Below are 27,272 nucleotides of genomic sequence, written 5' to 3'. Positions count from 1 at the left end.
GACACGATACCGATAAGCTGCCGCGTGACCAAAAAGCAATAAAAATCAACGGGAAAAGCTCAGTGGCTTGACGGTGACTCCAGCATCTGCGAGGTCAGCTCAACTTACGAGTATATCCTCACAGCCGACCCCTGACGGCTGCAGGTCCGACCGGTATAGGTATAAATGATAGACAAGAAGTCGACGTCAGAGGCTCAAAGAGTGTCAAGAGTGGGATGAATGAGACACCGAAAAGGAAAGAGCGCACGAGACCGAAACACAGCCAATGAAATGCTCAGCATGATGACGTGCCTTCTCAAACTCGCATTTTTTACAAGGCTGACAACGAACAGCTCATACCTCCAATCCCCATCCATTGACAACAGCATTCTTCGTCGCTTGCATCACAACTGAGCATTTGCTATCGGTATTCCCCTTCAATCTTTCAATTGAATGTGTTGCACAGCGTCTAACGTCGCACTTCTGTTATGACCAAAAGACCAAGGCGCCGGCTCATACTAGCGCATACAAAGTACCTAGTCATTGCCATCGCAAAACCCTCATTCCTCGAATAAGATAAGAGATCCACCTCGAAAAATCTCAGATGCCCTGGCAGACCTGCATCGTTTCTTTCAGCACCACGTCAGTGCCGCAAAGCCTCACGACGACTGAGACAAGCAACGTAGGTTAACAACATGTCGACACCACATCCTTCTCGAGACACAGAGCCCTCGCCTTCGAATCACTCTGCAGCGCCGCCTCAAAGACCAGAGCCCACTGCTCTGCAAGGTGCTCAAGGGCCAAGTACCTCGAATGCGACGCTGAGGCCAGAGGTCTCTGGGCCAGGAATCCCGAAGAAGAGGAGAAATCATCGAGCGGGGAAGAAAAAACGTGCGAGAAGGCAGTCATTCGCGGCGTCGACTGAAGAAGGGCATGGTTTACCGGAAAATACACAATCATATCGAGCAAGTGGTACAGGAAACGCTGCTAGGGCCAGTTTCTATAGACTACAGGGGCGGAACTTAAGCAATACTAGCATCGAGAGTGAAGCTCTACTCGACCATAGGTATTAGGACTTGAGAATATGCTTCAAATTGGACTAATTCGTGTACACAGAGACCAGCAGAGCATGCGACCTCGAAGATCCTCTGTTATGGGCCAGAGCGCATTTGGAGGATCTATGTACGAAACTCCAACCTCGTATCGACCACAATACCAAAATCCTTTTACGTCTGATGCCGATACTCGACGACCAAGGAGTTCAAGAAAAGACAACAATGAGCAGGATGAGGCTCCAGATGATGAGAGGGCTCCACTCATATCCTCTTCAGCAAGGTCAAAAAGCTCAGCGGCAGCTTTAGGATATGGTGGCATGGATGGCTCTCAGGTCAGTCTTCCAAAATCGCGGGATAATCGCCGAGCCTCGAGCAAGTCCTCATCTAGGAGCAATAAGAAGAGAACGATATTCGATAGGCAAAGTCCAGCGTTTCCCCACGAGAGCGAACAGTATAATGTTAACTACCCTCCCTCGATGCCTGGTAGCCCCAGGCTCAGTGCCTCCAGGGACATGAGTTTTGGGGATATGATGGTCAGGGATGACTTTGAGCCAAACCCCGACCTTGACCGGGACGATGCCAACGAGAATGCGATCGATGAGAGATCATTGCCGGGATCGCCAAGAAAAGACTCTGCATATGACGGACGCAGACATACAATAGCTTTGCAGGCCGAGGAGGATGTATGCTTTCCTATAGAAGGTATGTCCGAGTTGGCAGATGAGGATATGCACAGACGAGAAGGCGAACCATACAGGCGGGATAACGGGCCACGACGAAGACGAAGCAAGTGGCCAGACCTAGCCATGCTCGATGAATGGAGTAGATTTGAGAAGGAAGGCAGAAGTGAAGAACGCAGAGCGAAGAAGATCACGGAGCCACAATTGATTGGGGGACGTCTGCGACCAATTCACAGGGGGTGGCATAGAGCCGAGGATGACGCCCCATACCGGTTCACATATTTCAATGAGGAGTTTCAAAGTACGATTCATAGCTCGACTATATCAGAACTCATCCAGCCTGGTCAAAGTTTCAGAGAACTTTTCGTCCCAGATCCACCGGAGTTGACTGACAGCTCAGAATCAGAGGAAGAGGAAGGACCACCACGTGCAGATGATGCCTACCTTCGTCACTTCCCTGGAGCAAATGGAGACTCAAGAGTACCCACACGTCAAGGTTCGGTCATTGATCAACCAGGAAGGCCCGAGTCGAGACGTGGTGGTTCCGTTACTGGAGGCGATGGAAAGATCAATTCCAGAGAGTCTTCTGGAGGCGTAACGCCGAACCGAGGGATAAAGTCTCCACCTCCGGCATCTGCAGGCCCAAACATGCAAGCGGAAAAGACCAAACGTTATGGTGAACGTCCAACATGGTGGCTTGACGTACTTTCGCCGACTGATGCTGAGATGAAAGTACTGTCTAAAACATTTGGCATCCATCCTCTAACAGCAGAGGATATCATGATGCAAGAAGCTCGTGAGAAGGTCGAACTTTTCCGCAACTACTACTTCGTAAATTATCGTTCCTTCGAACAAGATATGAACAACGAGGACTTCCTGGAACCTGTCAACATGTACGTTGTTGTATTTCGAGAAGGTGTTATAAGTTTTCACTTTTCCATGACGCCACATCCTGCAAATGTTCGTCGACGTATTCGCCAGCTGAAAGACTATCTGCTTCTGTCATCTGACTGGATCTCTTATGCCATCATTGACGACATCACTGATGTCTTTGCACCTTTGATCCAAAGCATTGAAGATGAGGTCGATGATATTGATGATGCAATTCTCAAACTCCACTCTCCATCTGCGGAAGAGAAACATGATAACAAAGACAACGAGAAACGATCCGAAGGAGGAGATGGTACATCGGGTGAAAGTGGTGGCGATATGTTGCGTCGGGTCGGAGATTGCAGAAAGAAAGTCATGGGACTATACCGCCTGCTGGGAAACAAGGCAGATGTTATCAAGGGATTCGCCAAGCGTTGCAACGAACACTGGGAAGTTGCCCCGAGAAGTGAGATTGGGTTATATCTTGGCGATATTCAGGACCATATCATCACCATGACTGGCAATCTATCGCACTACGAGAAGTTGGTTTTCTCCTACCCTTTGAAGATCTGTACTAACCAGACATAGAATACTTGCACGTTCACATGCTAACTATCTAGCACAAATCAATATCCGCATGAACGAGCGACAAGAACAAACCGCCGACGTGCTGGGAAAACTTACAGTTCTAGGCACAATCGTCTTGCCTATGAATATCATCACGGGTCTCTGGGGTATGAACGTCTGGGTTCCGGGGCAAGAGTATGAGGGTGATCTAACTTGGTTTTGGTGCCTGGCTGCGGGACTACTGGTCTTTGGTATCAGCTGCTTCTTCATTGCGAAGATCGCTTACAGAATTGTCTGATCACCTAGAGCTGAGGACATTACTCCTAAAAGGGGTGAAGTGAGGTTGTATATAGTGATCCAAAAGTTTGGAAAGCAATTGTACAAAATGGCGTCGGATTGTACAGAAAACGACACAGATTGTATATAGACATTCAACCTAGAAAGGGTTGGAATAGTACAAAAAGGTCGGCAACACAGCAGGGAGTTTAGGCAGCAAGCACACAATATGGAAGATGGTACATACACGAGAGGATAGGATAGTATGTTAATATATTGGCGAAAAGTTCGGCCAAGGTGTCGTTTTCTAATGTGAGGAGATTCATCGAAATATGCTAAGACTAAGCGTGAAGTATTGCCCAACTCAAAATATTCCTTGCGAGAAGTTTCTCGTCTCGTTCTTTTAGAGGACGGGAGACGCGTGTTAGTTTTATTTTCTTATCTTGTCTTGATGCGGTTTGACTTTGTCACGTACCTCGATGGATCGAGTTTTTTCACCGAGCAATGAACCATTCGTCGAGTTTTGAGCACTTTCAATGTTTGATATGCACTGCTCCAATAATGCGAGGTATTCATTCAAGTTAGCCAATGCTGTTTTCTCATTTCTGGGGGCACTGTCAATCATCTGGCGCGTCGTGGTTCGGATGGTCCGAAGGATGGATCCTTGCGCGATGATTTATCAAAGCCCTCATCTGGAATGCAGAAGCTGACGCGCGTGTTACTTATGCATGTATAAGTCGAAGACGGAGACCTCAATCTAGACCATCGCATCATGAGCACATACATGTCTTTGGTCCTGAGGGAGAGATGACGTTGTGTAACGTGATGGACCAACTGGAACTGTTTCAATGAGACTTACATGCAGATAGTTCCAGGTGTGTTCCGCTCCACAGATATTCGATCGCTTGGTTCTAGCGCGATGTAGAAAGCTTTATCATTCGCACTGTGCTTCATGTCCTCGGCCTGCGATTTCAGTCCATTATGGGTCTCTAGACGTAAAGCTTGTGCTGGTATTCTGGAATATCGGCTGAAGCAAAATGGCAATGAATGCTTCTTCGAATGCATGCATAGTAAAGCACAGAGGACAATGTCCTCGGACTTCGGTACCCCTCTTCAGTGGCGCCTGATGGCCCGGCTGCGGGAACTTCCTGGGTCTCAATTCACGTATCTAAAGTCCCAAGACATGTCTTAATGGTATTCACTCGTTGCATGGCAGTGAAACACATGCAGAAAACCAATGGTATCGGGACGGTGCGACCCGGGTTTCTCCTCCCCGAAAATGTTGGCTACTTGCCGAGTTCCAATAAGAAAAGCGAGAGTCACTGTCTTGCACTTTTTGGAATTGTTGGTTAAGATGTAATCCAGGACGAAGTCTCACCTGAATCACATAGTATATCTCGGACAACGAGCGACATGTCAAAAGAAATATATGCGTGATACGTAGACATTGCGAGTTTGAAGATTATTTGAGGGAGTCACGTTGCAATGATGTCTTCAGTAGTTGTTTTTAAAGTACGTACTCTTGCATGCATACAGAAATCAAGTGACCTTACGCCTAGCTAAGAAGTCTCTTTGGCGGTATATGTGGCGGGCAAATCTTGTCGGCGAGAGACAATCTGATCCTATGATATCAACATGTTTGAACTATCGCGTCTGCAATTATCACCACATAGCAGGGTTGAGAAACACGAAAGTATGTATACTAATCATGTGCTGCATTGCGCGACTCTATGATTCAAATTTGGGAGTGTCAAGTCATGAGATCTATGAGGAATACATGCAGGCAGATGTGATCAGTATGTAGGATCTTAAGATGACAAGTGGCTCCTGTCCGATCTTACATCGAAATATAAAAGTAAATCATGTCCCAAGGGATTATATTGAAAATCAAACTCAGTTCCTTGTCGACTCTCATCATATACACAAAAGAACACTGTACTCAATTCAATTATCCTCTCTGTAAAGATGTCATCTGAAGGACTCTATTACGTGTACGCCAAGTACACCAACCAAAAGGCCACCGGTTACGATTATGCCAACTCTTCCTATGGCCGCTACCTTTGCGTCTTCAGGAACAGATGGGAGGCCGATGAGTTCTGGCGCTTCATGGCCACCTGGCAATACTCCAAAGGCACCAATTTCTTCTCCTACCTAAACCGCAACGGTCCTCAATTCTGGCAATTCAACGGAACGAATGGTAAGTTTCATCACAGGTGTTATCGTGAACTCGGCTAACACATGATCGAAATTTCCAGCCCAAGATTCCTTCATGAGTATCCTCCAATACGCCCAACCTCAAGGCCAGAACATCATGTGCACCCGCATCACGACCTACACCAACGAAGCAGGCTGCCTCGCACTTCCCCAGCAAGCAACCGTCGACTGGACCAACGGCTGCGCGGTCTTCATCCGCAACAAGCTCAACCCCGCCGAGTACTGGCACCTCGACGGCTCCAGCATCCAAGTCACCAACTCAACTTACCGCACCAAGTTCGTGATCCGCGGCACCAATTTCGCCGCCGGCGATACGACGGTCCTCAATCGCTCGGATCCGATTACGATTGAACTGGCGAGCAATGCGGGAGGCTCGAACCCGCAGTATTTGGGGCTGGTGACTGCGGATGCGAGGTTGGTTACTACGAGTAGTCCGTATAATTGGTCGTTTGGGGATTTCTTTGTGAGTTTTGGGCAGAAGACGCTAAATAATGATGCCGGGACGGCGGAGCATATGGTTGTACGTGACCAAGCTGGTAAAGCAGTCAGCTAGCTGATCAGTCGACTGATAAGTGATCAGTTAAAGCCAATCAGTTAGCGATTTTAAATGATGTCAGTCTATCAGTTAGCCAAAAGCTCAACTGACAGTTGCTTATAAGTTGGGAGATATTTGAGAAGGTTTATTTTTAGTATTAAAAAAACAATTTTTGGCTTAAAATCCTAGTTTTTTCCTAGTTTTTTGATATATTTGAATATTTTGAAAAACATGAAAATTTACTTTTTAAATGAACACTTGTAGATAATTGTTTAAATTAAGATAAAAATATAGTTTAAATATTAGATATTTATTTATATTATATTTAAAAAATATAATAAAAATATTTACTAGTTAAAAGTCACGTTTCTTGACTGATCAGCGACTGATAAGTGGATATCAGTGAGTCAGTTGGATGCCTTCATTATAATCAGTCAATCAGTTGGAGAATAAGCTCGACTGATGACTGACTGACTGACTGATTTACCAGCCTGTACGTGACCCGGGAAGCTTTATTTGCTGGGATCTGGTCTAAGTGTCTTGTCTTATGGACGAGCGTTTCTGTTGTGAGAGAGGGGTTTTGTTGAAGAAGATGAGGTGTTGGGCCGGATGCGGAACAGATGAACAGGTAGCGATGAGAACTCCTTCCCGCTGTCGGAGCTTTCCTTTGGATTCCTTTGGGAAGAAACCAGAAAGAAGTTTCCCATGATGTCATGAATAAATTCTAGTCATCTACAAATACTGTCCCTTGTTACTTGCCATCGACCGGAAATTGTGACAGAGTCCTATCGCTGAATGCGCTTCCCCGGCGATTCGCGCAAACAGCGCGATCCGCACGGTTTGCGCGGTTCGCGTGGTTCGCTTATCTCAGGGGCAAGAACAGCGGCAACTCATATAGTTCGGAAACGACGACACCATTGTCATTTTTTTCCATTTCCACGAGATAAGATTTCTAATACTCATCAAACTTTAGAGGAGACGAAGACCGAGAGAGACATTACAATTCTTTGCAATCCATTCTTCCTGCGATTGCCCCGCTTTCGAGATCGCTTATGTTGTGCTGATTGTGACACATGGAAACTGAGTCTCAACCTGACATTCTTCGCTAGACGAAGTGGCAAGACAACGATTTGCAGCAAATGTGCGTCTTTCTCGCCATCGTGTTCTACGTGTACTACCCTTGTTCCATTACCAGTGCCGCCAATGAATTTAGCTGCTTACATACGAAAGAGCCAATGCACCGTTTCTACTTGGTTTAATAGTCTCTCGGTTTTTGTCTAACTTGCGGTGCTCGTCGAGTAATCAACCCAGCTGTACATACGAGCCAATAGGCCAAAATATGGTGGTAGTAAGAGACAGATGATCATGTACGAATTCGGCCTCTAGGTTGTAGTAGGTGGCAGAGAAATTTTTATGTTCTTTACGCTTACGAAAGACCCAATAGAACGACCCTACTCGGCTCATTTACATTTTTTAAAGGTAAGAACTAGACTCGAACGTTCTTAATTTATGTCAATCCCTCATCAGAACGCAATGAACATTTCTCTTCCAATAAATATTATTTAAGTCTCATTGTCTGCTCGATTCCAGCTTGCAAGTTCAACAAAACCACCTCATCTCTCACGAATATTAAGTTGAATCATTTGCGCAATTTCTACTACCGAGAACATGCGTCCAAGTACAGTCATCCTCCCAATATTCGCTTTCGCCAGCGGCGCTCTGGCACAAGGCACCTGCCCTGAAGGCACTACCCCAGTGGGCGAGTGTCCCCTTGGAATCCCGTGCCCGGTAAGTGCCTTCTGATCAAGTTGATAGCGCTATACTGACATTTTCGAAGCAACCGAACACTATTTGTGTTGTGAGTCAAGATTGCCGGGAATGAACACCATGCTGATATTCTGCTTTCTTAGAGTACGACATGTTGCCAGTCAAATTAGGAAGAATCAGGACACTTCATCATTAAAGATATAGGCGGCGGCTTGCTATTGTGTTTTTGCTTTAATGCGATTTGGAATTGCCGGCCTGGTGGTCGTTCGCTGCTAGGGAGAGATTCGCGCAGCTCTCTTATTTTAGGAGCTGTGTCTTATTCGCAAGCCTGACTTAGTAGAACAGCATCATAAACAATCATTATTTCATTCATTGCTCATTCTACATCATTCTATAAGTCATTTAACGCCACTTTTTTAATCTACAGCCCCATGCAATTGGCGTAATAAGTGACCGTTGCAGCCCAATCCGTGAACATAGCCCTGATGCCAATCTGTCTCCCCAGCACATCCAGAACTTCATACAGCTGCCCATCATAATGAATCGCCCCAGCGATATCGCTATAGTAATACTCTCCCGTGGCAGCAACGTTTGCCAACGGACCCGAACGCTCGAATGTCCAGGCAATGATGTCCAGACCCGATTGCTTCGCGACCTTAGCGTAATCACTAGGAACGATGGTCGTATTGTCAGCTGTGGTGTTCAGCAAGTATCCAAAGGGAGGACCGATAATCTTGACGCCTTGTGCAGCGAGACTTGAAAGTCTAGCGGTTGCATTTGTTAACGTCGCTGGAGTATCGCCATCTTCGTCGAGGTAGATGGCCTGTTTCGCAAAGTCGGGGTATTCTTTGATCCATTGGAAGATATCGGGGGGGTTGAAGGATTGTGCATATACACGGCTGGGGTCAATTCCTCGGTTGATGAATGTGTTGAGCATATCGCGAGCGTACTGTTCCTGGGTGTAGCCATTGAATGGCATGATAACGTATGGAGCAGGAGGAGTCTTCAATTCGGGAGTAAAGTTGCGGTAACCTGGGAGAGATTCGACGAGAGTGATGTAACTATCGAGAGTCATCACAGTGCCGCACGTATCATAGAGCTCGGTTCTCCATGTGGGGGTGCCATATTGATAGTCTTTGACGTTCTTGGCGCTAGCATTGAACCCGTCTTGCTTGCCGCATAGAGTTAGGTATTCTGCAGTTGTGATGTCGCTTGTGCAGCAGACGGCATTTGCTGGTGATGTTCCATTCGCGGGTGTAAATGGGACTACACACTTCTGGGCGAGATCTGGATGGAGTAGAATGTTCGTCGTGGTGTGGAGATCGCAGAGCGAATGACGGCAGACAAGTCCGCGATCTTTGGTGAAGCTCACGTCACATTCCAATATACCTGATGCTGTCAATGTCGTCTCAAAACAAGACAAAGTGAGGAGAATGAGTCATATACCGGCTCCCATTCGTGCACCTGCCATTGTAGACTCTACAGTTTCCTCGGGGAATTGAAGTGTGCCGCCTCCACGGTGACCAATTGTGAATTGAGTGATCTCCTTTTTGTTGTTCTCGCATGCAGTAAGGGTCTCCTTGAGAGCGCCATCCGTCATGTTATTGATAATGTAATACGGTCGCACGCCGACATCAACATTATAATTGATTGCATGCTGGCCTGGACCTAAAGGCACAGCCAAAACAGTACCTGCCAGCAAGACCGCAGCAGTCAACTTGAAGAACGACTGCATGGTATATGAATCAGATAATCATCAATTGACTACAATTATGCTAGAAACTGTTGTAGAGGAGGTGCACCTTTTCGGTTATATAGCTTTCGAAGCTTTCGAAGCTCTCCCAGTCACTTCTGCGGGATGAGGACATGCATCTTGGCATGCATATATTATATGCAGCTATATTGAGGTATTTGAGCGGCTGCTTCCATCTGAACGTATAGTACAACCCACGTGCATTAAAATGGTACACTTGTTGCTTATCATAACCCTGGATCTGTCGGATTCGCCGATCACTTTGAAGGAAGAACTGCAGAGAGGGGTTCAACCACAGTGTCGGATCACTTTGATGTGGCGTACCTGCGTCCTTGCGCTATTCTGATAAATTCAAAGACTCTGGATTCCACGTGCGAAAGGATTGGATTGACGTTCTTATCGCTCCTGCTGCCAAGGCCTCCGGCTTGGGTTGAGTTGCAAGCTGCTTATGCCAAGACGCTGGACGGATCCTAAAGAAGATCTTGGACAGCACAGGTGCTGACTCATTCCATGTTGAGAGCATGCTCCAATGAACAGCTCGCAATGATTTCATGATGTGGAGTTTCAGGAAGGATTTTTCCTGTTGGCGGAAGGGTTCGAGCATCGCTATGAGAGAAAGATGGTACAGACGAGCCCGAGAAATTGGGATGAAGTCAGAGTTCAGTAGCGCTTTCGGTAATGGGCCAATGACTTCAGAGGCGACCAACAACAGCGAGTTTTCCTGACAAGCAATTGTAGGTTTAATCTTGCCGAGTGCAAAGATCAATTTCCAATCGGGTAAGCAAGTTCGCTAAAATATTGTTTGAAATGTTGGTCGTACAGCATGAGTGTAGTGGAAAGTCATTACTCTGTCCATTACCGCCATTGACACAGGACCAACAGTTGGAAATCCATTATTAGGCTATAGACAGATTACAAAAGAGGTACTCTAATACAAATTCCTGTTTCTTCGACCCTTGAATTCGATGCTGCTGTGATCCAACCCAAGATGTGTTTCGATGGAGTACATAATGTGATAGCAGGTCTTGGACTTGCATTTATTGCCCTGCTTAGCGAATGTTCCCTATCGTTTGCCCATATCGATGCATGGACCGAGATATTCCAAGGCAGACCTGGTCATCCGCAATACCAGAAAGACCCTGTCTGGTGGGGAAAGCAGCCTGGACAAGCCGAGTCTTTGCTAAGCGCAGGCCCCAGGGATCATTCGCGGATGAAGAAGATTCTCAGTCACGGTCTGACTCAGAGGGCGCTGAAATTGCAAGAACCTACAGTGCAGAAATATGTTGCTTTGTTGATCGACAAGTTGAAAGACCAGGTAGCTGAAAGTCCAGCAGGAGCAGTGGTCGATATGGTGCCGTGGTTCAACTACACCACATTCGACATTTTTGGCGACCTTGCTTACGGCGAGTCGTTTGACTGTCTCCAACACTCAAAGTATCATCCATGGATCACAATTTTGTTCAAAAGTGTTAAAGCTGCGTCCTTCATCATCGCCGCTCGTTTCTATCCCCTCATCGACTTCCTCCTCATGAAATGCATCCCCCCTTCCCTCAAACAGATGGCGAAAGATCATATCAGTCTAATCGAACATAAGGTCGAACGTCGACTTGGATGGAGTGGGGAGACCGGATCTCATGTCGCATATTGTCAAGCATAACAAGGATAAAGGAGGGATGACACTTGAAGAGATTCAAGCGACATTGGTATTCCTCACAACCGCCGGAAGCGAAACTACAGCAACAGCTTTGAGTGGAACACTGAATTACTTGGCAGCTCATCCCGATAAAATGCAAATCTTAGTTGAGGAAATACGAGAAGCTTTCAAGAAGGAAGAGCAAATCAATTGCCAGACAACACAGACCCTTGAATATCTGAATGCAGTTTTAAACGAAGGCTTACGACTGTGTCCACCGATTCCAGTCATGCTTCCAAGAGTAGTTCCGAACCATGGCGATACTATCTGTGGCGCATGGCTACCCGGAGGAGTAAGTCTTGCCTCTTTTCTTCTGATTATTTCTTCGTCTGACTAGGTTCCAGACCAGCATATCGCTACAACAATGGACGCTTTTCCGTGATCCAACCTACTTTCACGAATCTGGATCCTTCATTCCCGAGCGCTGGCTACCAGCGTCAACAGAGAAAGCTTCTCCTTTCTTCCATGGCCAGCGGCAGGCCGTACAAGCTTTCAGCGTAGGACCTAGGTCGTGTATGGGAAAGCATTTGGCATGGGCGGAAATGCGTTTGATTCTTTGCAGGATCTTGTGGACATTTGATGTGGAAGCGGCAGGCAAAGCTGTGAAATGGGAAGATCTGAAAACCTTCTTGCTGGTAGAAAAGATACCCATAGAGTTCAAACCGAGGGTGAGACATAATTCTGTGTAATTAGATCGTAACATAGGAAGAGGAGGAACCAGACGAAAGTTCAGATTCGTGTGCTTCCTCTATTTCCCCGCTTGCCCGCTTTCGAGAGCGCTAGTACTTGTTCGCGGATTATCTTCGGGAGACATCTGCTCTCCTCGTTTACCTTTTCTGAACATCATCTGCTTTTGGCCACTCGGAATGAACTCTGCTTACCATGCAGGTGCTCTCATGATCGTCTTGCTGTAGGAATTCCGGGCCGGTGGCGCGCCAAGATGCCGAAGTTTAACCACAACACTCCCACCTTCAGTTGATCCTGGCGACGATCTTTATAATGACAAGCTTTCGTCCAAGTGGGCGAGACGTGCGGACTATGAACCAAATATATTCGGTTCTTATTTCTTGTTCTAAGCAAAGCGACTGAGATCAAGTGCGAACAGTACACCTCATCTTTATCATCGTTTTATAGCCAATGTTGCATCATGTCCTCTTTACAGAAAACCGAGCACAATGTCAAATCAAACGACATCAAGGCCTCACAAGAACCCATCGAGTTACAAGTTCGAAACCTTGCCATTGAGGGCGTTACCGAAGAACCAACATCTCCAACAAATATCACAGATGCGGAGAACATATCACCTCCTCTCCCGCTCCTCAAGCTCCTCAGCTCAGGAGTATCCTTTCTCGTCGCCGGCATCAACGATGGCTCACTCGGCGCCCTGATCCCGTACATGCTCTCCACCTACCACATCTCAACTTCCATGATCTCACTCATATACTTCACGACCTTCCTCGGCTGGCTTGTCTGCGCACTCACCAATACACATCTCACCAAGCTTTTCCCACTCGGTACTCTCCTTGCAATTGGCGCTTTGATCCAGGTCATACCTCACACCTTACGAGCGTGGACTCCGCCTTTCGCGTTGTATGTCGTCACATTCTTCATGTCTGGCCTCGGCCAGGCGTACCAAGATTCGCACGCAAACACCTTCGTGTCGACCGTCAAGGGAGCGCATCGATGGTTGGGATTCATTCACGCTTGTTACGGGTTGGGGTTGTTAATCAGTCCTTTTGTCGCTACATCTATTGCGGTAAAGACCCAGCACGAGAACGGAAAATGGATGCTCTTCTACCTCTTTCCACTTGGATTGAGCGTCACGAACCTGGCCTTGGTTCTAGTGGCCTTTCGCGACTCCGTCCACTTGTCGCAAATTATCGACCAAGAAGGGTTATCAGATCCCGAGAGAGAAGGCAGGAGCAGAGCCGCTGCATCGGAAGTCAAACAAATGCTCAAGATCCGCGATCTCTGGGTGTTTTGTCTGTTCTTCTTCTTCTATCTCGGTGTTTGCACTACATCTGGCGGCTGGATTGTCGAATTTCTCGTCCGTGTCCGACATGGTGAGCTCTCGGAGATGGGATATGTGCCGTCTGGTTCTTACGGTGGCATTTTCCTTGGGAGACTTCTGCTTGCGGAACCGACCCATCGATACGGAGAAAGAAGGATGCTTTTGCTTTATGCTGGCATATGTTTTGCGCTGCAATTGGTGTTCTGGCTCGTGCCGAACCTGATTTCGAGTATTGCGATGTTTAGCATTATGGGGTTCTTCCTGGGGCCTTTCTTTGCTGCTGTAAGCGAGTCTTCTTTTGCTCTGTGAATTCATACCAACAGATATCATAGGGTGTCTCTGTAGCTTCGAAAATATTCCCGAAGCACCTTCAACCTGCGGCTCTAGGTGAGTTTTCTTGACACACAGTCTCGGAGAAGTCACTGATATCTACAGGAATGATCTTTGTTATGGCTCAAGCGGGTGGAGCGATCTTTCCCTCGTTGATCGGAGTTATCGCTTCTCACGCTGGCGTCAAAGTCTTGCCTCCGATTGTTGCAGGCCTTATTGTTGTGATGAGTGTCACGTGGGCATTTGTTCCAAAAGTTGATGAGCATAGAGAATAAGGAATAAGGAAAGACGCACTCGAATCTTGGAGAGAAGAAGAATGTAATGTGTCACGGGAGAGCGGAATGGGACGAGTTACCAATCAATGGTATTTTCCTCAACTGAAGTATGGGCTCTGTCTTCCATGGGCCTCATTAACTCCTGCAACGAGATAAATCTCGTGGTGCCTACATCCTATTCAAGAAGGTTCGGCATCCCTGTGGATTTCCACACCGCAATACAAGAGTGCCCCTCCGCTCCGGTAGTTTCGAGCTTGACTCAGTCAATTCCCGTGACCCTCATTTCCTCGATTTTTTGTCTAAACCTGTCAGCTCGCAAGATCACACAAGTCCACGAACCATTTGCTTACTCGTTGTTTTCATTTTGACCCGCTTCTATCATTTCGGGTTCTCCTTCGGCATTTGAATTTGAGTTTCGGCTCAGATGGTGTTGATGTAATCAACCTCCTTGTTTGCTGGGCCCGAGTCTGTGCTCTCCCACTCTCTTTTTTTGGACGCATTTCTATAAATGTGTGAGTCAGATGTCGTAGGCGAGGAAGAGGCACGCACAATGAATTTTGAAATTGTTTTGCTGGCAGACGGTGCCGCTTTTGTTTGGTGGGTTTGGTGTGTCTCTGGTGTGTTGAGCGGAAGAGGAAGTATCGCAGGCCAATTGATGCGAATTTTGTTGAGAATCTCGTTGTTGGAGTGGTGCATTTGAACAGGACTTCGTTGTTTTGTTTGGTGAGATGTTGTTCTCGGTGGCCTTCTTCGTGGCAATAGATGTGAATTCGATGATGTGTCGAATTGATGGTTTTTTTTGTGTTGTTTTCCAAGGACAATATTGAAATATGTCGTGCAATTAGATTGCGTATTGATAGACGTACATGACTTGTTGGTACTGCATTTGTTGATATGCCGCATGCTGTGAAATGTGTCAGTACTGATGCCAATCCATTCTCTGACAAATTTCTCTCTTACCATGCCGAGGTTTTGATATCCGTACGGAACTTGGACGTGGCAAGATTGAACTGGATATTGTTGGTATGTTGGCAATGGTTGCTGGCCTTGTGGTTGCTGGCCGGGAATTTTTTGCAGGTTTTGGAGTTGCTTCAACAGTTTGGTTTTGTGGTCAAGAATGGCGGCGTCGCTTGGAAACGAAGCCTGAGTGATTTTGTGCTGAAGAACGGCGGCGGTTTTTTCAAGCGAGGCCTGAAGAGGTGATTGTTTGGTTGCGAGTCGAGGACTCGAGACCTTTTCTGATGGTATTTTTGCCTTTCCGATGTTGCCGATATGTTGCAGTCTCTCTCGGACATTTTCGTCCAAGATGTTGTTTTTCTTCAAGTCGTCCTTGAAAGAGCTGACGACGAGTAGCATGAGTGCTTTCATGGTGAAGTTTGCATCGTTTCCTCCGACGTGCAGATTTTTGTGTTTGATGTCCAGGCTGTCGAGCAAGGACTCGAGAGTTTTGACCAATCCGTCCTCAGTTGGGATGATTTCTCTCATAAATTGTTGAGTGTCGATGATCGCCGAGATGCCGGTGTCGAGATCAAAGCCCAATTTTCTGAGGATGGTGAGCTCGCAGGAAATGCTGTGAGCAAGAAGAATGATATTTCTTTTTCTGTCGATGAGATTTTCGAGCTCAGAAGTGAGTTGTCGAATAGTTGATAGTTCGGTGTGACCGAAAGAGAAATGATCGTCCCGGTCTGTCCAGAGGCCGGTGGTGAAGTTGTAGGTTTGGAGAACTGTATCGGCTGGCGATGTGCTGATTTTTTGAGTGTCGAGAATACAGACTCCCATTTGCGTTTTTAGGTATGGCTCATCAGGATCCTGGATAAGCTTCTGGACATTTTCGAAGTCGATGGAGACGAAGACTGCGTCTGTAATGGTGTTGGTATTTTACAAATGCCAAAAAGGACGGGGGAGTCCCGAGGACAAGAAGCAATTTAGGAATTGCAAGTGCACAACGTCTCAGCTGCTAAAGTCGGCGAGAATGGAGCGTACCTTTGACGTTGTACTTTTTGTCTGAGATTTTGGATGAAGGAAGACCCAGGGCTTGTCGAACGAGGGAGATGGCCTCATATTGTGAGCCTTTGTAAAGATGTTGAGTTGTGCTTCGAATATTCGCCATTGAGGTGAAATTGGTAGAAGCCGTTGTGTACAATATCCAGAGATCTCAAAGTTGTTGGATAGATGCCGTTGTTGACTTGGAAATTGAGGTAGATGTTGTTCTTTGAGGTGTTTGCAATGTTGCAGTGATGCTTTTTGACTTGAAGGATGTAGGATTGATGATGGGAAGAAATTGAGAAATAATTTGGAGGAGATCTTGGGTTTTGTTAACATTTGTGTGTGCGTGAAATGACTACAGTGAGTCAGTTGAAACGGGAGCTAGTCCAATACTTTGTTGATGTGGAAAGATATGGGGCCGGTGTCCCAAGCTCAGGCCATTATGACGGCCATGTTAATTTTATATTTCAGGAACAGGAAAAGTCTGTGTAGTCTATATGAGCAGGCTGCAACAACAAAACCGTGTCCACACACAATCTGTATTCCATTCGTGGTAAGCTTTGCAGTCGGATATGAGGGCACGCAAACCTACAAAATTCTCAATCATCATTGTCATATTTTACAAAGAAGATTTATTGCATAACAAACTTGCAGAACGAACAAACTCTGAGCCAGCTACCTAGGTAGGTAAGTAGGGTAAGACTCCGAAGTTCAAAGTAGATCGGTCGTCACGTTTGAGGAGATTGGATGGTGTGGGGGTGACCTGGGCCAAGTTAGCAGATATCAAATATTGATCATCATCATCATTGTACATTAAACCGTTTCCCATTTTCAAATGGCCTGACCCATTCTGGGACCCGGAGATTGATAGTGACTTTCGAGCTTCGTGGAGCATCTAGCGTGAACTTGATAGAATTGCTCCATGGCCACCTCGTCTCTTGCTCAGAGTTGTTTTCTCATTTCCGACAAGGAAGCTCAATACTGCAGTGTTATATATATGAACGCTGATTGTCACGTCGTTACCTTGCACATCTCTAGAAAACATATAGCCACCCAGCATTCCAACTTCAAAACAGAAAAACAGGTCCATAAGTCTACGTACCTGCGCTATTGTACCTGAAACCACTTTTATCATCAAGTTTATGTCGCCTTGAGTAGCAGGAGGTGACTCCAGTCACGTTCTCATAATCAAAAGCTCATTCCTGCTCACATTCTTGCTTTCCACTCCTTTTTTAACCAAGTACCTTTGACGTAGATCTTTCAAGTCTTGGCATGAGAAGTTATGTGTCAAAAATCCCGCCTTTGGGCATTTGTCCCTGTCGCTACTTTCTTGGTCATATGTATTCTCTACTATTTCCGCGACATCCATTTTCTGCCTTCTTTTGAAGCTCCATCCTTCGAATATCTGAAGAGCACACTCCTGGGAAACTCTACCCAGACAGGTCAAAGCGACTACCACGATGATAGTCCTGCCAAGCTTTCGCAGCTCTGCTCAGACACGAAATGGCAGCCTGGACTCTGGCTCCACTGCCACAGTCACTGCGGCGTCAACCGAACATCGGTTTGTGGGGGTCTGAACAACGCTCGAAATCGCGTCCAAACATGTATTCGAATGGCCATTGATGCAGGTGCGGGCTTGATTATCCCCTCAGCCACCGCCAGAGACGAGAAGGATCTCCTGAACACAAACGACAAGATAATGTGCGCTGATGTCTTTTGGAATATGCAATTCCTAGAAAAAAAACTAGGAAAATATTGCCCCCAACTAGAGCTACGAATGTGTGATGATAGGAGAGGTATTGAACGAGTCATCGAAAGTCCCCGCAGAGAATATCTCGAAGAGCCTTTCGTGAAAGGAGCATTTCGAGAAACCATAGCAATGGTTGTATCAGGAAAGCAGACGAACTTACGCAATATGAGCACGGCACATCAAGTGGTGTTTGATTTCGGAGACTCATATATAGGGTGGAACTACAGGGCTTCGAATGAGCTGGACACGATTCGAAAAGCGTTGTTCAAGACTCTGACGTTCAATCGTCAGCTGCTGGATCTGAGTACGCAGATCTCGCACGATCGGAGATTAAAGCATGATGCGTACATAGGTGTGCATCTGAGAGGCGAAAGCGATTGGCCTGCTGGCTTCGGGTCTGCGGATGATCAGATGCGTCTCTATACGAAGGAAATCGAACGTATCCAGTCTCTCTCACCAGGCGGTACCAATACCATCTATGTCAGTGTAAGTATCACCTCTCTACATTCACAAAGCGACAAGAGCTGACAACATATAGTGCGGTGACCAATCCGTCATTCAACGGTTTCGAGACCTACTTTCTCCTCTCGGCTACACAGTTCTTGACAAGAATCTCATCCTATCATCCCAGCCTGCTACTCTTAAACAGCTAGAGGCGTTGCCCTTTGACCGCAAGGCAATTGTAGAGTACCAAGTCCTGGTCAACGCCAAATTCTTCATGGGAGTCATCATGTCATCGATGTCATCTCTCATTGCATACGCCAGAACAGTCGACGACCCCAAAGACTATTTCGACACATATGTCTTCCCTGGAACGGAGAGGAACGGGCTCGAGAGGATATATTCAAATCGGTACGAAGATCCTGCACCAGCTCCACAAGCGATAAACCCTGCACAAGATGCCCCTCTTCCGGTTGCTGACGACGTGCGACCTGCTAGGCAAGGGCATCATGACAACGGCCTCGCAAAAGATACTAAAGAGTTGAATGACGGGATACACAGAGGACATAATATGCTTCTGTCACTTGACGGGCTGTCATTTCCGGGAAATGTTTTTGAAGAACGTCCAGGGCGTATACCTATGGAAGTTCCAAGGATGTTAGGGGATAACAGGACGATGCTGATGGTTGTTAATGGCGTAGATATTATGGATTCGTTTCCTTGAGTGTTGAAATGTAAACCTAGCACTTTCTTCTGGCATTCTTGATTTGCCAATCCATGTTACACTGGCGTCAGGATAAAAATCGAGACTATGATATCTTCGGTTACCCATTTTATGAGATCACACTTTTTTATATCCGCAAAAAAAGGTTCCTCATAACCTATACCTCAATCGCTTTCAAGTACACCTCCTCAATCTCCCTCTCATAAAGCTTCCCCGTCGCAGCCCTAACAACTGTCCCCTTCGCAGATTTCACAAATGGCTTTTCCTTGTCTGCGACTAACACTAAATGTCTCTCAACCCTAGCATGTTCCGGCACATCTCCATTCGCCCTCTCGATATCTCCCCATACTATCCTCAGCAACAGCTCTTTCTCGATCCCCTGTTTTGGCTCCAGCAAAATCCCACATTTCATCCTTCCTTCACCAAAAACCATTGCTCCATTGAGTAAAGCATGAGATTGGAGCTTGACTTCGATGTGCAGTGGATTGACTTTCAGCGCATTGTTAAGAATCATGATGTCGTCTAATCTACTTTCGAATTTCCACAAGTTCTGCATTCCAGGGTCTTGGCATCGTTTGAATAGGTCTCTTGATCGCCATTCTGGTTCGTCTGGGAAGATGTCGAAGATTGGAGTTGACCATGCGTGAGTAGGATCCTCACGATGACGGATCACAAGCTCGTGGAGATCGGTGTCAGGGACGGGTTCGAGGTGAGGTCCAAGATGTGGGTGGAATTCCATGTATGACCAGTGCGTCTTGGGAGCAACGAGCATTGGGAACCAAGCCATTTCTGTGGAACCGTAGAATTGCCAGAGATGAACATGTGGGAGATGGTTGATGATCCAATCGCCTGTTGTGTGTGCTAATGGTCCTAATGTTCATGTTAGCTATAAAATTTCGAGAATTTGTTTCTGAGGCAAAATAAAGACACTTACCACCAAACCAAATTACATGCTCCAGCTTCGAAAAACGCTCTTTCAACTCCTCACCATGCTCTAGAAACAACGAGTCGACAACGTGAGGAGCAGCCATGACAGTCTTCAGCTCAATACTCCTCGCAATATTGCACGCCACCTTTGGCGTAGGAGGAACATCAGGAGGCCCAATAACAACATTTACCCCTGAGAACAAAGCTCTCAGCATAACGATAACACCACTGAGATGAAAAAATGGAGATCCGTTGTACATTGGCGATTGCAAGTTCCGAAGGTCGGCATGGATTCTGTTTGGGATGGTGGGAGTGAGTTGCTCGCTGTCTGCTCGCTTGATGTACGCGTTGGTGATCCTGATTGGTTTCGGACGCCCTGTTGAGCCAGAAGTGTGGAGGATGAGAACGACGTCGTTCTTGGCTTCTTTGTAGGTTTTGGTGTACGAGTAATGGGGAGCTGGTGTCGAAACCATGTCCTCAAAGCTGGGTATGGCGTGTAGTTTGAGTTTGTCTGTTCCCATGGAGTCTTGAAGTCCCTTTACGTGGTTTTCGATTGGGCTCCCGGTGCCAGAATAGAATAGTGAACCGCATTCAGTAGCATTCAGCAGGTGAATTGTGTTTGATAATGCGTTCCGAGGACTTGGGAGTAATAGAACATTTCTAGTTTTGATAGCCGCTACTTCCATAATCGCATATCTGAAATCTTGGAGACCAACGAATCCAATCGTCTGTTGTGAACCCGGACCGAGAATGCTGTCTAACCAATGAGCTGTATAATTTACTGCGTTGGCAAACTGGAACATGTTCACTTCGGTGAAGTCGTAAGGAGTCTTCTCGCCAGCACTGGCTTTTGCAACCATGCCGATGATGAGGTTTGGATTTGTGCTGGCAATGTGGTCAACGACATGTGGAAGTAGGCGCTTGCCAAGCATCTCATTAGCTTTCATGCCGTCCACAATTGATCCGAATGACCCTTCAAAAGGGTTTGTCACTGATATTGAGCCCATAGCTTGTGGAGTGAAAGTGTCTTGAATTCGCAAAGTTGCTTTTGCCAAATTTAAGGAGAACCCAGATCATGATATAAATAATATCAAGACCGCTAGGTCTACATATGGCTGAATGATTGCATGTTCAGTACTGATTAAACATGTTCAGCCCTGAACCCCTGAACATCAACTTCGCCGAGAAAGACACAGTCAGAATACCCGAGCAAAATGTGTCATAACCGAACTCGCTAAGCAAGGGGTCGATCTAGACGGTCTTACATCAGCGTGCTCGCAATCTCCCTTTTGAAAGCTTTGGCGGCGAGAACAAGGGAGGAGAGGGATCCTTGAAAGAGCAAATTCTTAGCAGGGTTGGTTGAGGCCATGAGCCAGACGTGGAAGTCAGGGTGGACTCGCCTTTCTAGGTATTGGCTGACGAGACTCCGATCCCGAAACCAGGATCCCTATAGGTTTCTTGCCGAGTAACTGATTACGTTATTGACTAAGCTCACATCTTAGGTTAGGTAAGTATAATCAGCCGCACGGTAGTTGATGCGGAGTGTGCTTCGTGTACTATCACCTAAAATGCCCAGTATGAACGAAACCTACCTGAGTGAAAATGATGACGCCGAGAAGATTGGCCACAAAATTCTTGAGAACTTCCAATGGAAATTTAGGGGCAAGAGTTTTCATTACTCAACTTCTAATATCCCACATGCGTATCTTGCCAGCTTCGTTCGCCACAGCCAGGGTGTTACTCTCTTTTCCGAACGCGACCGCTGTGATCTTTCCAAGCGGTGTCTTTTCGGTTGGCCAATTCCTATACACTGTGCAGCTAGGAAGATGAACCAGCCGAAGTGCATCCTTTTTCCATTTACTGCTGAACGCCAAGAGTTGACCATCTGGACTGATCTCCAGATGACTTGTGGGTTTGGTGAATTGGTCGAAAGACCTCTTTGGGCTCGGTCTTTCGAGGATTTCGACTTTGTTCTGGCTGTTAACGAATGATCTCCGATCGTAGATGTTGACAATTCCGCTTTGAGAGCCTATGGCAACCCATCTGTCGCCACCAAGCGGTGTAGGCCCATTCGGTCCCCCCAAAGTTAGGACAGTGGGCGCAAAACCCTCATCGATCCACCGTGCTACATATGACCGTGTTTCGACGCTCCATTCAGCGACCTCTCCTCCTTTGCTCACTACCGTCAGACCCTCTCCATCGCCCCACCATGCGAAATCGGCTACGCCGTTCGCACCCTCTACTCTCATTGCAGCAACCCATTGAGTTGTGCTTGCATCTAATATGTTGATAATACCTCCTCCCTTCTTCGAAGTTCCTACCAGAGCCATATACCGTCCACAAGGGCTAAGCTTGAGCCTTTCCATGCTCTTCTGCTCGTCTTTCTGTCCATATACACGAGTGACTTTCTGGATCGTGCCGGAAGGCAAATCCCAGGTGTGAAAATAACGCCGCCTACCAGAGAACACAATCGTGTCTCCCTTAGGATATAAGAATGCGGATGTATGAATAGGGGTGTGTTTGATGTGTACAGATGTAAGTAGAGGATGAGGAGTCGGGTGAGCTGCAGCATCGATGTGATGCAAGTAAAGTGTGGATGCAGGACCCGAAGAGAGTAGTACTGGGTACTCGGGATGGAAGGATAACGAAGTAATGGAGGACGGTTGCACAAGAGGAATTGCTCTTGTCTGTTGAATATCGAGGACCTCTGGACGAAGCTTGGCACGCTTTGCTCCAGTCTGGGCAGTTTTGGTCAGAGAACCTGCATTCTGTAATATGCGTGCCAAAGGCAATGCTGATAAGTCCGCGTCATCAACATCCATGTCATTCGAAGATGACGATGATTCTGACCCCGCAGATGACCGACGACGTCGTTTCGCTGGTCTAGAAGAATGGTGTGCCCATTCTGGAACTGGGTTCAGGCGTTCATATTGCCTTCTCAGCCGTCTTGTATATTCTTTACCACTCACAATATCCTCGTCCTCGTTTACTCGAAGTTTGCGAAGTCGTGAGTTTCCAGCAAGAGATATAGCAAGACGATCGTCGTCACTATCTTCCCAAGCTGGAGCTTCATTGTCCGATGCAGGTACTAATGCGGATGCATCCACTGCCGAGGGGCCGGAGTCAAGGAAGAAGAGCTAGAAAATATTAGTTTCATTGTCGTGGCATTAATTTGTAGGTTCTCTTACATCCGCATCATCAACATCCTCGAGCCCAGCTTCACCTTCTGAGTCCCGCTCGACCACATCTTCGTCCTCGTCGACTGCTTCCCCGTACTGCATCTCAGTATCCGCGCCGTATTGCGTTTTAAAGCCGAAGCCATCGCCGAGCACAAGCCTGTCCAATTCCTCTTCTTCTGCATCTTTGTCGAATATTTCGAGGCTTTCATTGTCGCTTTCGCTGTCGCCATGGGTCTGCGTATTTTCTTTGGTGATATCCGCAGCGATTCCTGTTTTAGCCTTGCGGCTGTCCGACAACTTCTTGGATCGTTGACGAGGCATCGTAGGATATGAATTGTTGATGTTGTGAGCAGTTCTTCAAGATAACTTTTTCTGAGTTCTCGCGATATTTTTTGCAGGGATCAGATTTAGCGTGGTTGACTAGCCTCGTCGGCAAGGCTGAACTTCCTTGCGATCGAACATGTCCCGAGTTGGGATCGACATTCGACCAACTCCTGAGGATTGATTCTTTCACCCACTCTGACGTGAGAATATATAGGCACGTTCTTTTATAATTTGTTCGATCAAAAGGAGATTGTTTGTCAAAGTTCTTACGAGTAGTGCTTGTCAAGGTATTGCTCACACACGTCATCTCCGAGTTGATTCGACCTCGAGGAGCCCTCGCTGTGTACATCTTCCTCAGCAATATCTCAACGTTGAGTACTCGGCATTCTGAAACGAATCTCGAGTCTTTTTTCGAATCTTTTGGATCTGCAAGTGTGGAGATCACCGTGTTGGGTGGCGGCCGACATTCATCGATCGCCAGGCAGCACGGAACTTCCTCAAGCACGATTATACTGCCTATGAGCTTCTTTGATACGATCTCGGCTCAGGTCATTATATCGGCGATAAAGACAATGTCAGCAGGGTGCAGCAAACCGTCACGCAGCACCTATCAATCGAACAGCGAAATGAATCAACATGATAATGCCAACAGAAATCTCCTGTGCGAGGCATGATTTCATCTTTTTGGTCTGCATCCTATTATTATCTCCGAGTTCATGTAAGACGAACTTTTGATGAATTGGAGCTTCAAGAGCATTTCTCCCCCTTTTTCGATACCATGCATGATCGGAGTGCCACTTTAAGGTCCAAGACAGTGAGAGCGAATCATATCAGCCACTTCTAAGTAACATGAAGTGGAAAGTTCCACACGCGAGCCCCACGATGCGGGACAGCAATCCTGTACGCCTCGGACCCATTTGTTCCTATGTATGGTCGATGGAGTTAATCCAAGATCCGAATGCAGTGGCAACGAATCGTTGTTATCCCTCATAGCACGGACAACCATCCAAGGTCTTGGAAATTTTATATAAAGCCCCTCAAGACCTCCATTCCTGGTAATTATCTTAAACTGTGTTCAACTGGCAATCGCGATACTCTTTACCATCAAGTTCTACCATGGCAGCCTTTGCACCACCTCCAACACCCAAAACTGGACTCGGCTTTTATCGAAACCTGTCACCAACAGCCTCGGTCAGAGTTAGCCCGTTATGCCTCGGAGCTATGAATTTTGGGGATGCTTGGTGTGTTCTTTCCACAGATATTGAGCACGAATTGACATGATTACAGGGCTCATATGGGTACCTGTACAGAGCATGAGGCTATTCTCGACTACTTCTATGCAAATGGAGGGAACTTTATTGATACGTAGGTACTGTTTTGGATTGGTATCATCCTCACTGAAGTATTGTAGTGCGAACAACTACCAGAAAGGGCGGTCTGAACGTATCCTCGGAGAGTGGATGGAGAAGCGAGGTGTGAGGGATCAAATGGTACTAGCTACCAAGTACACTACCCCCTATAGAACAGGTTACGGCGATAAAGAGATCATTGTCAACACAGGTGGAAACGGTACGAAAAGCTTGAAAAGTTCAGTGGAGCTGAGTTTGAAAAATCTTCGAACTGATTACATTGACTTGGTACGCTCGGCTCGATGCCTCCGACGTCCCGTCAAATCTCGAACCAGTAGATCCAAGCAGCTAATTCGTCCGTAGCTTTACCTACATTGGTGGGATCACACCACTTCGATTCCGGAAGTGATGCAGTCTTTGAATGACTTGATTGTTGCAGGCAAAGTACACTATCTGGGCGTCTCAGATTGTCCGGCTTGGATAGTCTCCAAAGCGAACCAGTATGCACGTGACCATGGCTTGAGACAATTCTGTGTCTATCAGGGCAACTGGTCCGCTGCAACGCGAGACTTCGAGCGAGATATCATTCCAATGACCATTGCGTAAGTATAAAGTGCTCTCAGCTAAGTAGCGGCAATGATACTGACGAATCCCTCTAGCGAAGGCATAGCACTTGCACCATAGGGAGCTCTCGGCAGTGGCCACTTCAAGACGGACGAGCAACGTGCTGCAACCAAGAAAGACGGCCGAAATTTCATGCCACCAACTGAACACATCCTCTCCGTATCCAGAGCCCTTGAAGCTATAGCCAAGAAGAAAAACACCGAGATCACCAGTATTGCTCTTGCTTATGTGGTGCAGAAGAGACCTTACGTCTTCCCAATCGTAGGCGGAAGGACAATGGCGCACTTGAAGTCAAATGTCGACGCACTAAGTCTGGAATTGACTAAGGAGGATATGGATGAGATTGAGAAGGCGAGCCCGATTGACTTGGGTTTCCCACATTCGATGATCTCGCTTGTGCCCGACAATTTCATGAACATGATGGGCGGAGCATGTGATTATGTTGCACCCCCTAAGGTAACCATTGAACTCGTCTGCTCTGAGGTCCATGCTGACAATCTTAGGCAATCGCTCCTCGCAAGCTGTAAAGCACATTCTTCCAGCTTTTGTGGGATTTTCCAGCAGTTGCAACTCATAGAAATCAGACCTGAATACCAACACCGTGTGACGAACACGATTATTTTCCAGTCACCTCAGCCTGCATCCGTAAGAACGAGTTTCCATCAGTCCATGCATTTCAACAATGCCCTGAGAGCTCTGTGAGTCTTCGCTTTATTTCTGGGACAGAACCTTGGAGTATCTTTCGTGTACTTCGTGAGCTCCTCCTTCGAACTAAATCTTTTTGCCATGATCCCACCCTTCCCACTCCTGATCGAATCGAGGATGTCCCAGATATTGTCCCATACACTCTTCAGTTCCTATCCAGCTTCCTGTCGGTGTCTATGTATACTTGTTAAAGTAGAGTTTTTTACCCTCTTGCATTCTGCGATGCTTTCCAGATTTCCAACGACTCCCAGATTCCGGCAGAATCTCCGCCATCTTTTGAGCTCGATTTGCTCGCCAAAATAGTTAACGGAGTCAAAGTATTGGGTAAACTCCTGAAACACGTCTCGATTGGCGACGGCTTGGTTCATCTTGAAGTCAGATGTGAAGGCCGGGTTTGAAGAGATATCAAATTGAAAAGGGGAACCGGGTTTAGAGACCTGAAGCTCAAGTTGAGAAACGATGAATCAGAGGTCTCATGGGGACAAGTCAGAAGGCGATGAGGCGAAAGGGAACAAAGGAAGTCACTCCATGTAGGACAACAAAACCACAGCTTCATTCCATTTATGCAAGTACTCTCTTACATTGAAAGAAGACCGACTGCACGACGCAGGTGCACCATGGAGCCAGCGCCTTCGATGCAACAGCCCGCCCAATCCTTTGTTATCCTTCCCCCACGTACACCTCGCAGAATTCTCAACGCCTTAGGTTCCGATCTCAAAAGATATGTGCCAACAAAGCCTTGACAGGTCCACCATCCTTCGCCTTCTGCCTCGGAAAGATCTTCTTCTCATGAATCGTGTATCTCGCAAGTGCCTTCTGGCTGGAGAATCGCTTCGGCGGGCAGTTGTTGTCTCTTACTGCTGCGATTAAGTCGTAAATATTGACCCAGACCTTTTCCAGAGCCCATATATAACGAACATGGGGACAAAAGTCCGTGCGTTCAGGGCATCAGAATCATGAATTTTATTAATTAATTAGCTGTAGACCAGCCACATCGCTTAATTAAGTCGTGTACCCAGAAGTCCTGCTGCTCAATAAGCCCATTGATCCATTCCTGAGGAATTTTGTCCCATTCTTCTAATACTGCTACAACCATTTGAACCTCAGTTGTTGGCTGCCTTAGGCGCCTATGGAGAGCTTGTTTTATTCTCCTCCAGCACTTCTCAATAGGATTCATATCAGGGCTAACTGCAGGATGGGGGAATAGAGTAATACCCATAGAAGTACGCCAAGTAGCACAAATATTGCTAGTAGTCTT

The 27,272-nt window shown here is 46.8% G+C and overlaps 11 protein-coding genes across 11 annotated transcripts; 7 read left to right on the top strand and 4 right to left on the bottom strand.

Annotated features, from left to right (window-relative positions):
• The first annotated feature begins 337 nt into the window (after positions 1 to 337).
• On the top strand, positions 338 to 3,653 carry LY89DRAFT_500845 (cora-domain-containing protein). The gene is made up of 3 exons (XM_018207961.1): positions 338 to 1,045; positions 1,096 to 3,126; positions 3,173 to 3,653. The coding sequence occupies exons 1-3, from the start codon at positions 675 to 677 to the stop codon at positions 3,447 to 3,449; spliced, it is 2,679 nt and encodes an 892-aa protein (XP_018072999.1). The 5' UTR covers positions 338 to 674; the 3' UTR covers positions 3,450 to 3,653.
• A 1,739-nt stretch (positions 3,654 to 5,392) lies between these two features.
• On the top strand, positions 5,393 to 6,194 carry LY89DRAFT_732199 (uncharacterized protein; the record flags this gene model as incomplete). The annotated part of the gene is made up of 2 exons (XM_018219658.1): positions 5,393 to 5,624; positions 5,683 to 6,194. 2 exons carry the CDS (start codon positions 5,393 to 5,395, stop codon positions 6,192 to 6,194), a joined length of 744 nt encoding a protein of 247 aa, XP_018072998.1.
• A 1,650-nt stretch (positions 6,195 to 7,844) lies between these two features.
• LY89DRAFT_732198 (uncharacterized protein) lies at positions 7,845 to 8,113 on the top strand (the record flags this gene model as incomplete). The annotated part of the gene is made up of 3 exons (XM_018219657.1): positions 7,845 to 7,964; positions 8,014 to 8,034; positions 8,087 to 8,113. 3 exons carry the CDS (start codon positions 7,845 to 7,847, stop codon positions 8,111 to 8,113), a joined length of 168 nt encoding a protein of 55 aa, XP_018072997.1.
• Positions 8,114 to 8,340: 227 nt separating this feature from the next.
• LY89DRAFT_643046 (glycerophosphoryl diester phosphodiesterase) lies at positions 8,341 to 9,907 on the bottom strand. Its single transcript, XM_018211781.1, has 3 exons — positions 9,895 to 9,907; positions 9,390 to 9,840; positions 8,341 to 9,332 (listed from the first exon to the last, which is right to left on the bottom strand). The coding sequence occupies exons 2-3, from the start codon at positions 9,676 to 9,678 to the stop codon at positions 8,365 to 8,367; spliced, it is 1,257 nt and encodes a 418-aa protein (XP_018072996.1). The 5' UTR covers positions 9,679 to 9,840; positions 9,895 to 9,907; the 3' UTR covers positions 8,341 to 8,364.
• A 777-nt stretch (positions 9,908 to 10,684) lies between these two features.
• LY89DRAFT_706352 (isotrichodermin C-15 hydroxylase) lies at positions 10,685 to 12,173 on the top strand (the record flags this gene model as incomplete). Its single annotated transcript, XM_018217519.1, has 3 exons — positions 10,685 to 11,290; positions 11,349 to 11,681; positions 11,734 to 12,173. The coding sequence occupies 3 exons, from the start codon at positions 10,685 to 10,687 to the stop codon at positions 12,076 to 12,078; spliced, it is 1,284 nt and encodes a 427-aa protein (XP_018072995.1). The 3' UTR covers positions 12,079 to 12,173.
• An 86-nt stretch (positions 12,174 to 12,259) lies between these two features.
• LY89DRAFT_643041 (MFS general substrate transporter) lies at positions 12,260 to 14,005 on the top strand (the record flags this gene model as incomplete). Its single annotated transcript, XM_018211780.1, has 3 exons — positions 12,260 to 13,682; positions 13,733 to 13,787; positions 13,836 to 14,005. The coding sequence occupies exons 1-3, from the start codon at positions 12,537 to 12,539 to the stop codon at positions 14,003 to 14,005; spliced, it is 1,371 nt and encodes a 456-aa protein (XP_018072994.1). The 5' UTR covers positions 12,260 to 12,536.
• An 841-nt stretch (positions 14,006 to 14,846) lies between these two features.
• On the bottom strand, positions 14,847 to 16,304 carry LY89DRAFT_780673 (uncharacterized protein; the record flags this gene model as incomplete). Its single annotated transcript, XM_018222406.1, has 3 exons — positions 15,989 to 16,304; positions 14,966 to 15,864; positions 14,847 to 14,909 (listed from the first exon to the last, which is right to left on the bottom strand). The coding sequence occupies exons 1-3, from the start codon at positions 16,113 to 16,115 to the stop codon at positions 14,847 to 14,849; spliced, it is 1,089 nt and encodes a 362-aa protein (XP_018072993.1). The 5' UTR covers positions 16,116 to 16,304.
• A 1,164-nt stretch (positions 16,305 to 17,468) lies between these two features.
• Positions 17,469 to 18,585, top strand: LY89DRAFT_549756 (uncharacterized protein; the record flags this gene model as incomplete). Its single annotated transcript, XM_018208289.1, has 2 exons — positions 17,469 to 18,227; positions 18,280 to 18,585. Coding segments are annotated over 2 exons (1,065 nt in total), but the record flags the coding sequence as incomplete, so codon positions are not given.
• A 478-nt stretch (positions 18,586 to 19,063) lies between these two features.
• LY89DRAFT_643035 (acetyl-CoA synthetase-like protein) lies at positions 19,064 to 20,765 on the bottom strand (the record flags this gene model as incomplete). The annotated part of the gene is made up of 2 exons (XM_018211779.1): positions 19,064 to 19,776; positions 19,841 to 20,765. 2 exons carry the CDS (start codon positions 20,763 to 20,765, stop codon positions 19,064 to 19,066), a joined length of 1,638 nt encoding a protein of 545 aa, XP_018072991.1.
• Positions 20,766 to 21,467: 702 nt separating this feature from the next.
• Positions 21,468 to 23,407, bottom strand: LY89DRAFT_706350 (WD40 repeat-like protein). Its single transcript, XM_018217518.1, has 2 exons — positions 23,022 to 23,407; positions 21,468 to 22,970 (listed from the first exon to the last, which is right to left on the bottom strand). Exons 1-2 carry the CDS (start codon positions 23,331 to 23,333, stop codon positions 21,513 to 21,515), a joined length of 1,770 nt encoding a protein of 589 aa, XP_018072990.1. The 5' UTR covers positions 23,334 to 23,407; the 3' UTR covers positions 21,468 to 21,512.
• A 1,045-nt stretch (positions 23,408 to 24,452) lies between these two features.
• On the top strand, positions 24,453 to 25,836 carry LY89DRAFT_696161 (norsolorinic acid reductase; the record flags this gene model as incomplete). The annotated part of the gene is made up of 6 exons (XM_018216808.1): positions 24,453 to 24,577; positions 24,624 to 24,701; positions 24,748 to 24,973; positions 25,049 to 25,287; positions 25,384 to 25,705; positions 25,813 to 25,836. 6 exons carry the CDS (start codon positions 24,453 to 24,455, stop codon positions 25,834 to 25,836), a joined length of 1,014 nt encoding a protein of 337 aa, XP_018072989.1.
• Positions 25,837 to 27,272: the final 1,436 nt, after the last annotated feature.

This window comes from Mollisia scopiformis, assembly GCF_001500285.1.
Source record: "Mollisia scopiformis unplaced genomic scaffold LY89scaffold_9, whole genome shotgun sequence".
Classification (NCBI taxonomy): domain Eukaryota; kingdom Fungi; phylum Ascomycota; class Leotiomycetes; order Helotiales; family Mollisiaceae; genus Mollisia; species Mollisia scopiformis.
Note: the sequence above shows the minus strand (reverse complement) of the source record. Positions and strands in the feature narration are given on the sequence as shown.

What these genes read in the sequence shown, in the direction of transcription:
- LY89DRAFT_500845 (XM_018207961.1), top strand. Translation starts at nt 675, where the DNA reads ATGTCGACACCACATCCTTCTCGAGACACAGAGCCCTCGCCTTCGAAT. An exon ending in GAAGCTCTACTCGACCATAG is followed by an intron (nt 1,046 to 1,095) that starts GTATTAGGACTT and finishes TCGTGTACACAG; the next exon opens with AGACCAGCAGAGCATGCGAC. An exon ending in AATCTATCGCACTACGAGAA is followed by an intron (nt 3,127 to 3,172) that starts GTTGGTTTTCTC and finishes AACCAGACATAG; the next exon opens with AATACTTGCACGTTCACATG.
- LY89DRAFT_643046 (XM_018211781.1), bottom strand. Translation starts at nt 9,678, where the DNA reads ATGCAGTCGTTCTTCAAGTTGACTGCTGCGGTCTTGCTGGCAGGTACT. An exon ending in AGGTGCACGAATGGGAGCCG is followed by an intron (nt 9,333 to 9,389) that starts GTATATGACTCA and finishes TGACAGCATCAG; the next exon opens with GTATATTGGAATGTGACGTG.
- LY89DRAFT_706350 (XM_018217518.1), bottom strand. Translation starts at nt 23,333, where the DNA reads ATGCCTCGTCAACGATCCAAGAAGTTGTCGGACAGCCGCAAGGCTAAA. An exon ending in AGGATGTTGATGATGCGGAT is followed by an intron (nt 22,971 to 23,021) that starts GTAAGAGAACCT and finishes AATATTTTCTAG; the next exon opens with CTCTTCTTCCTTGACTCCGG.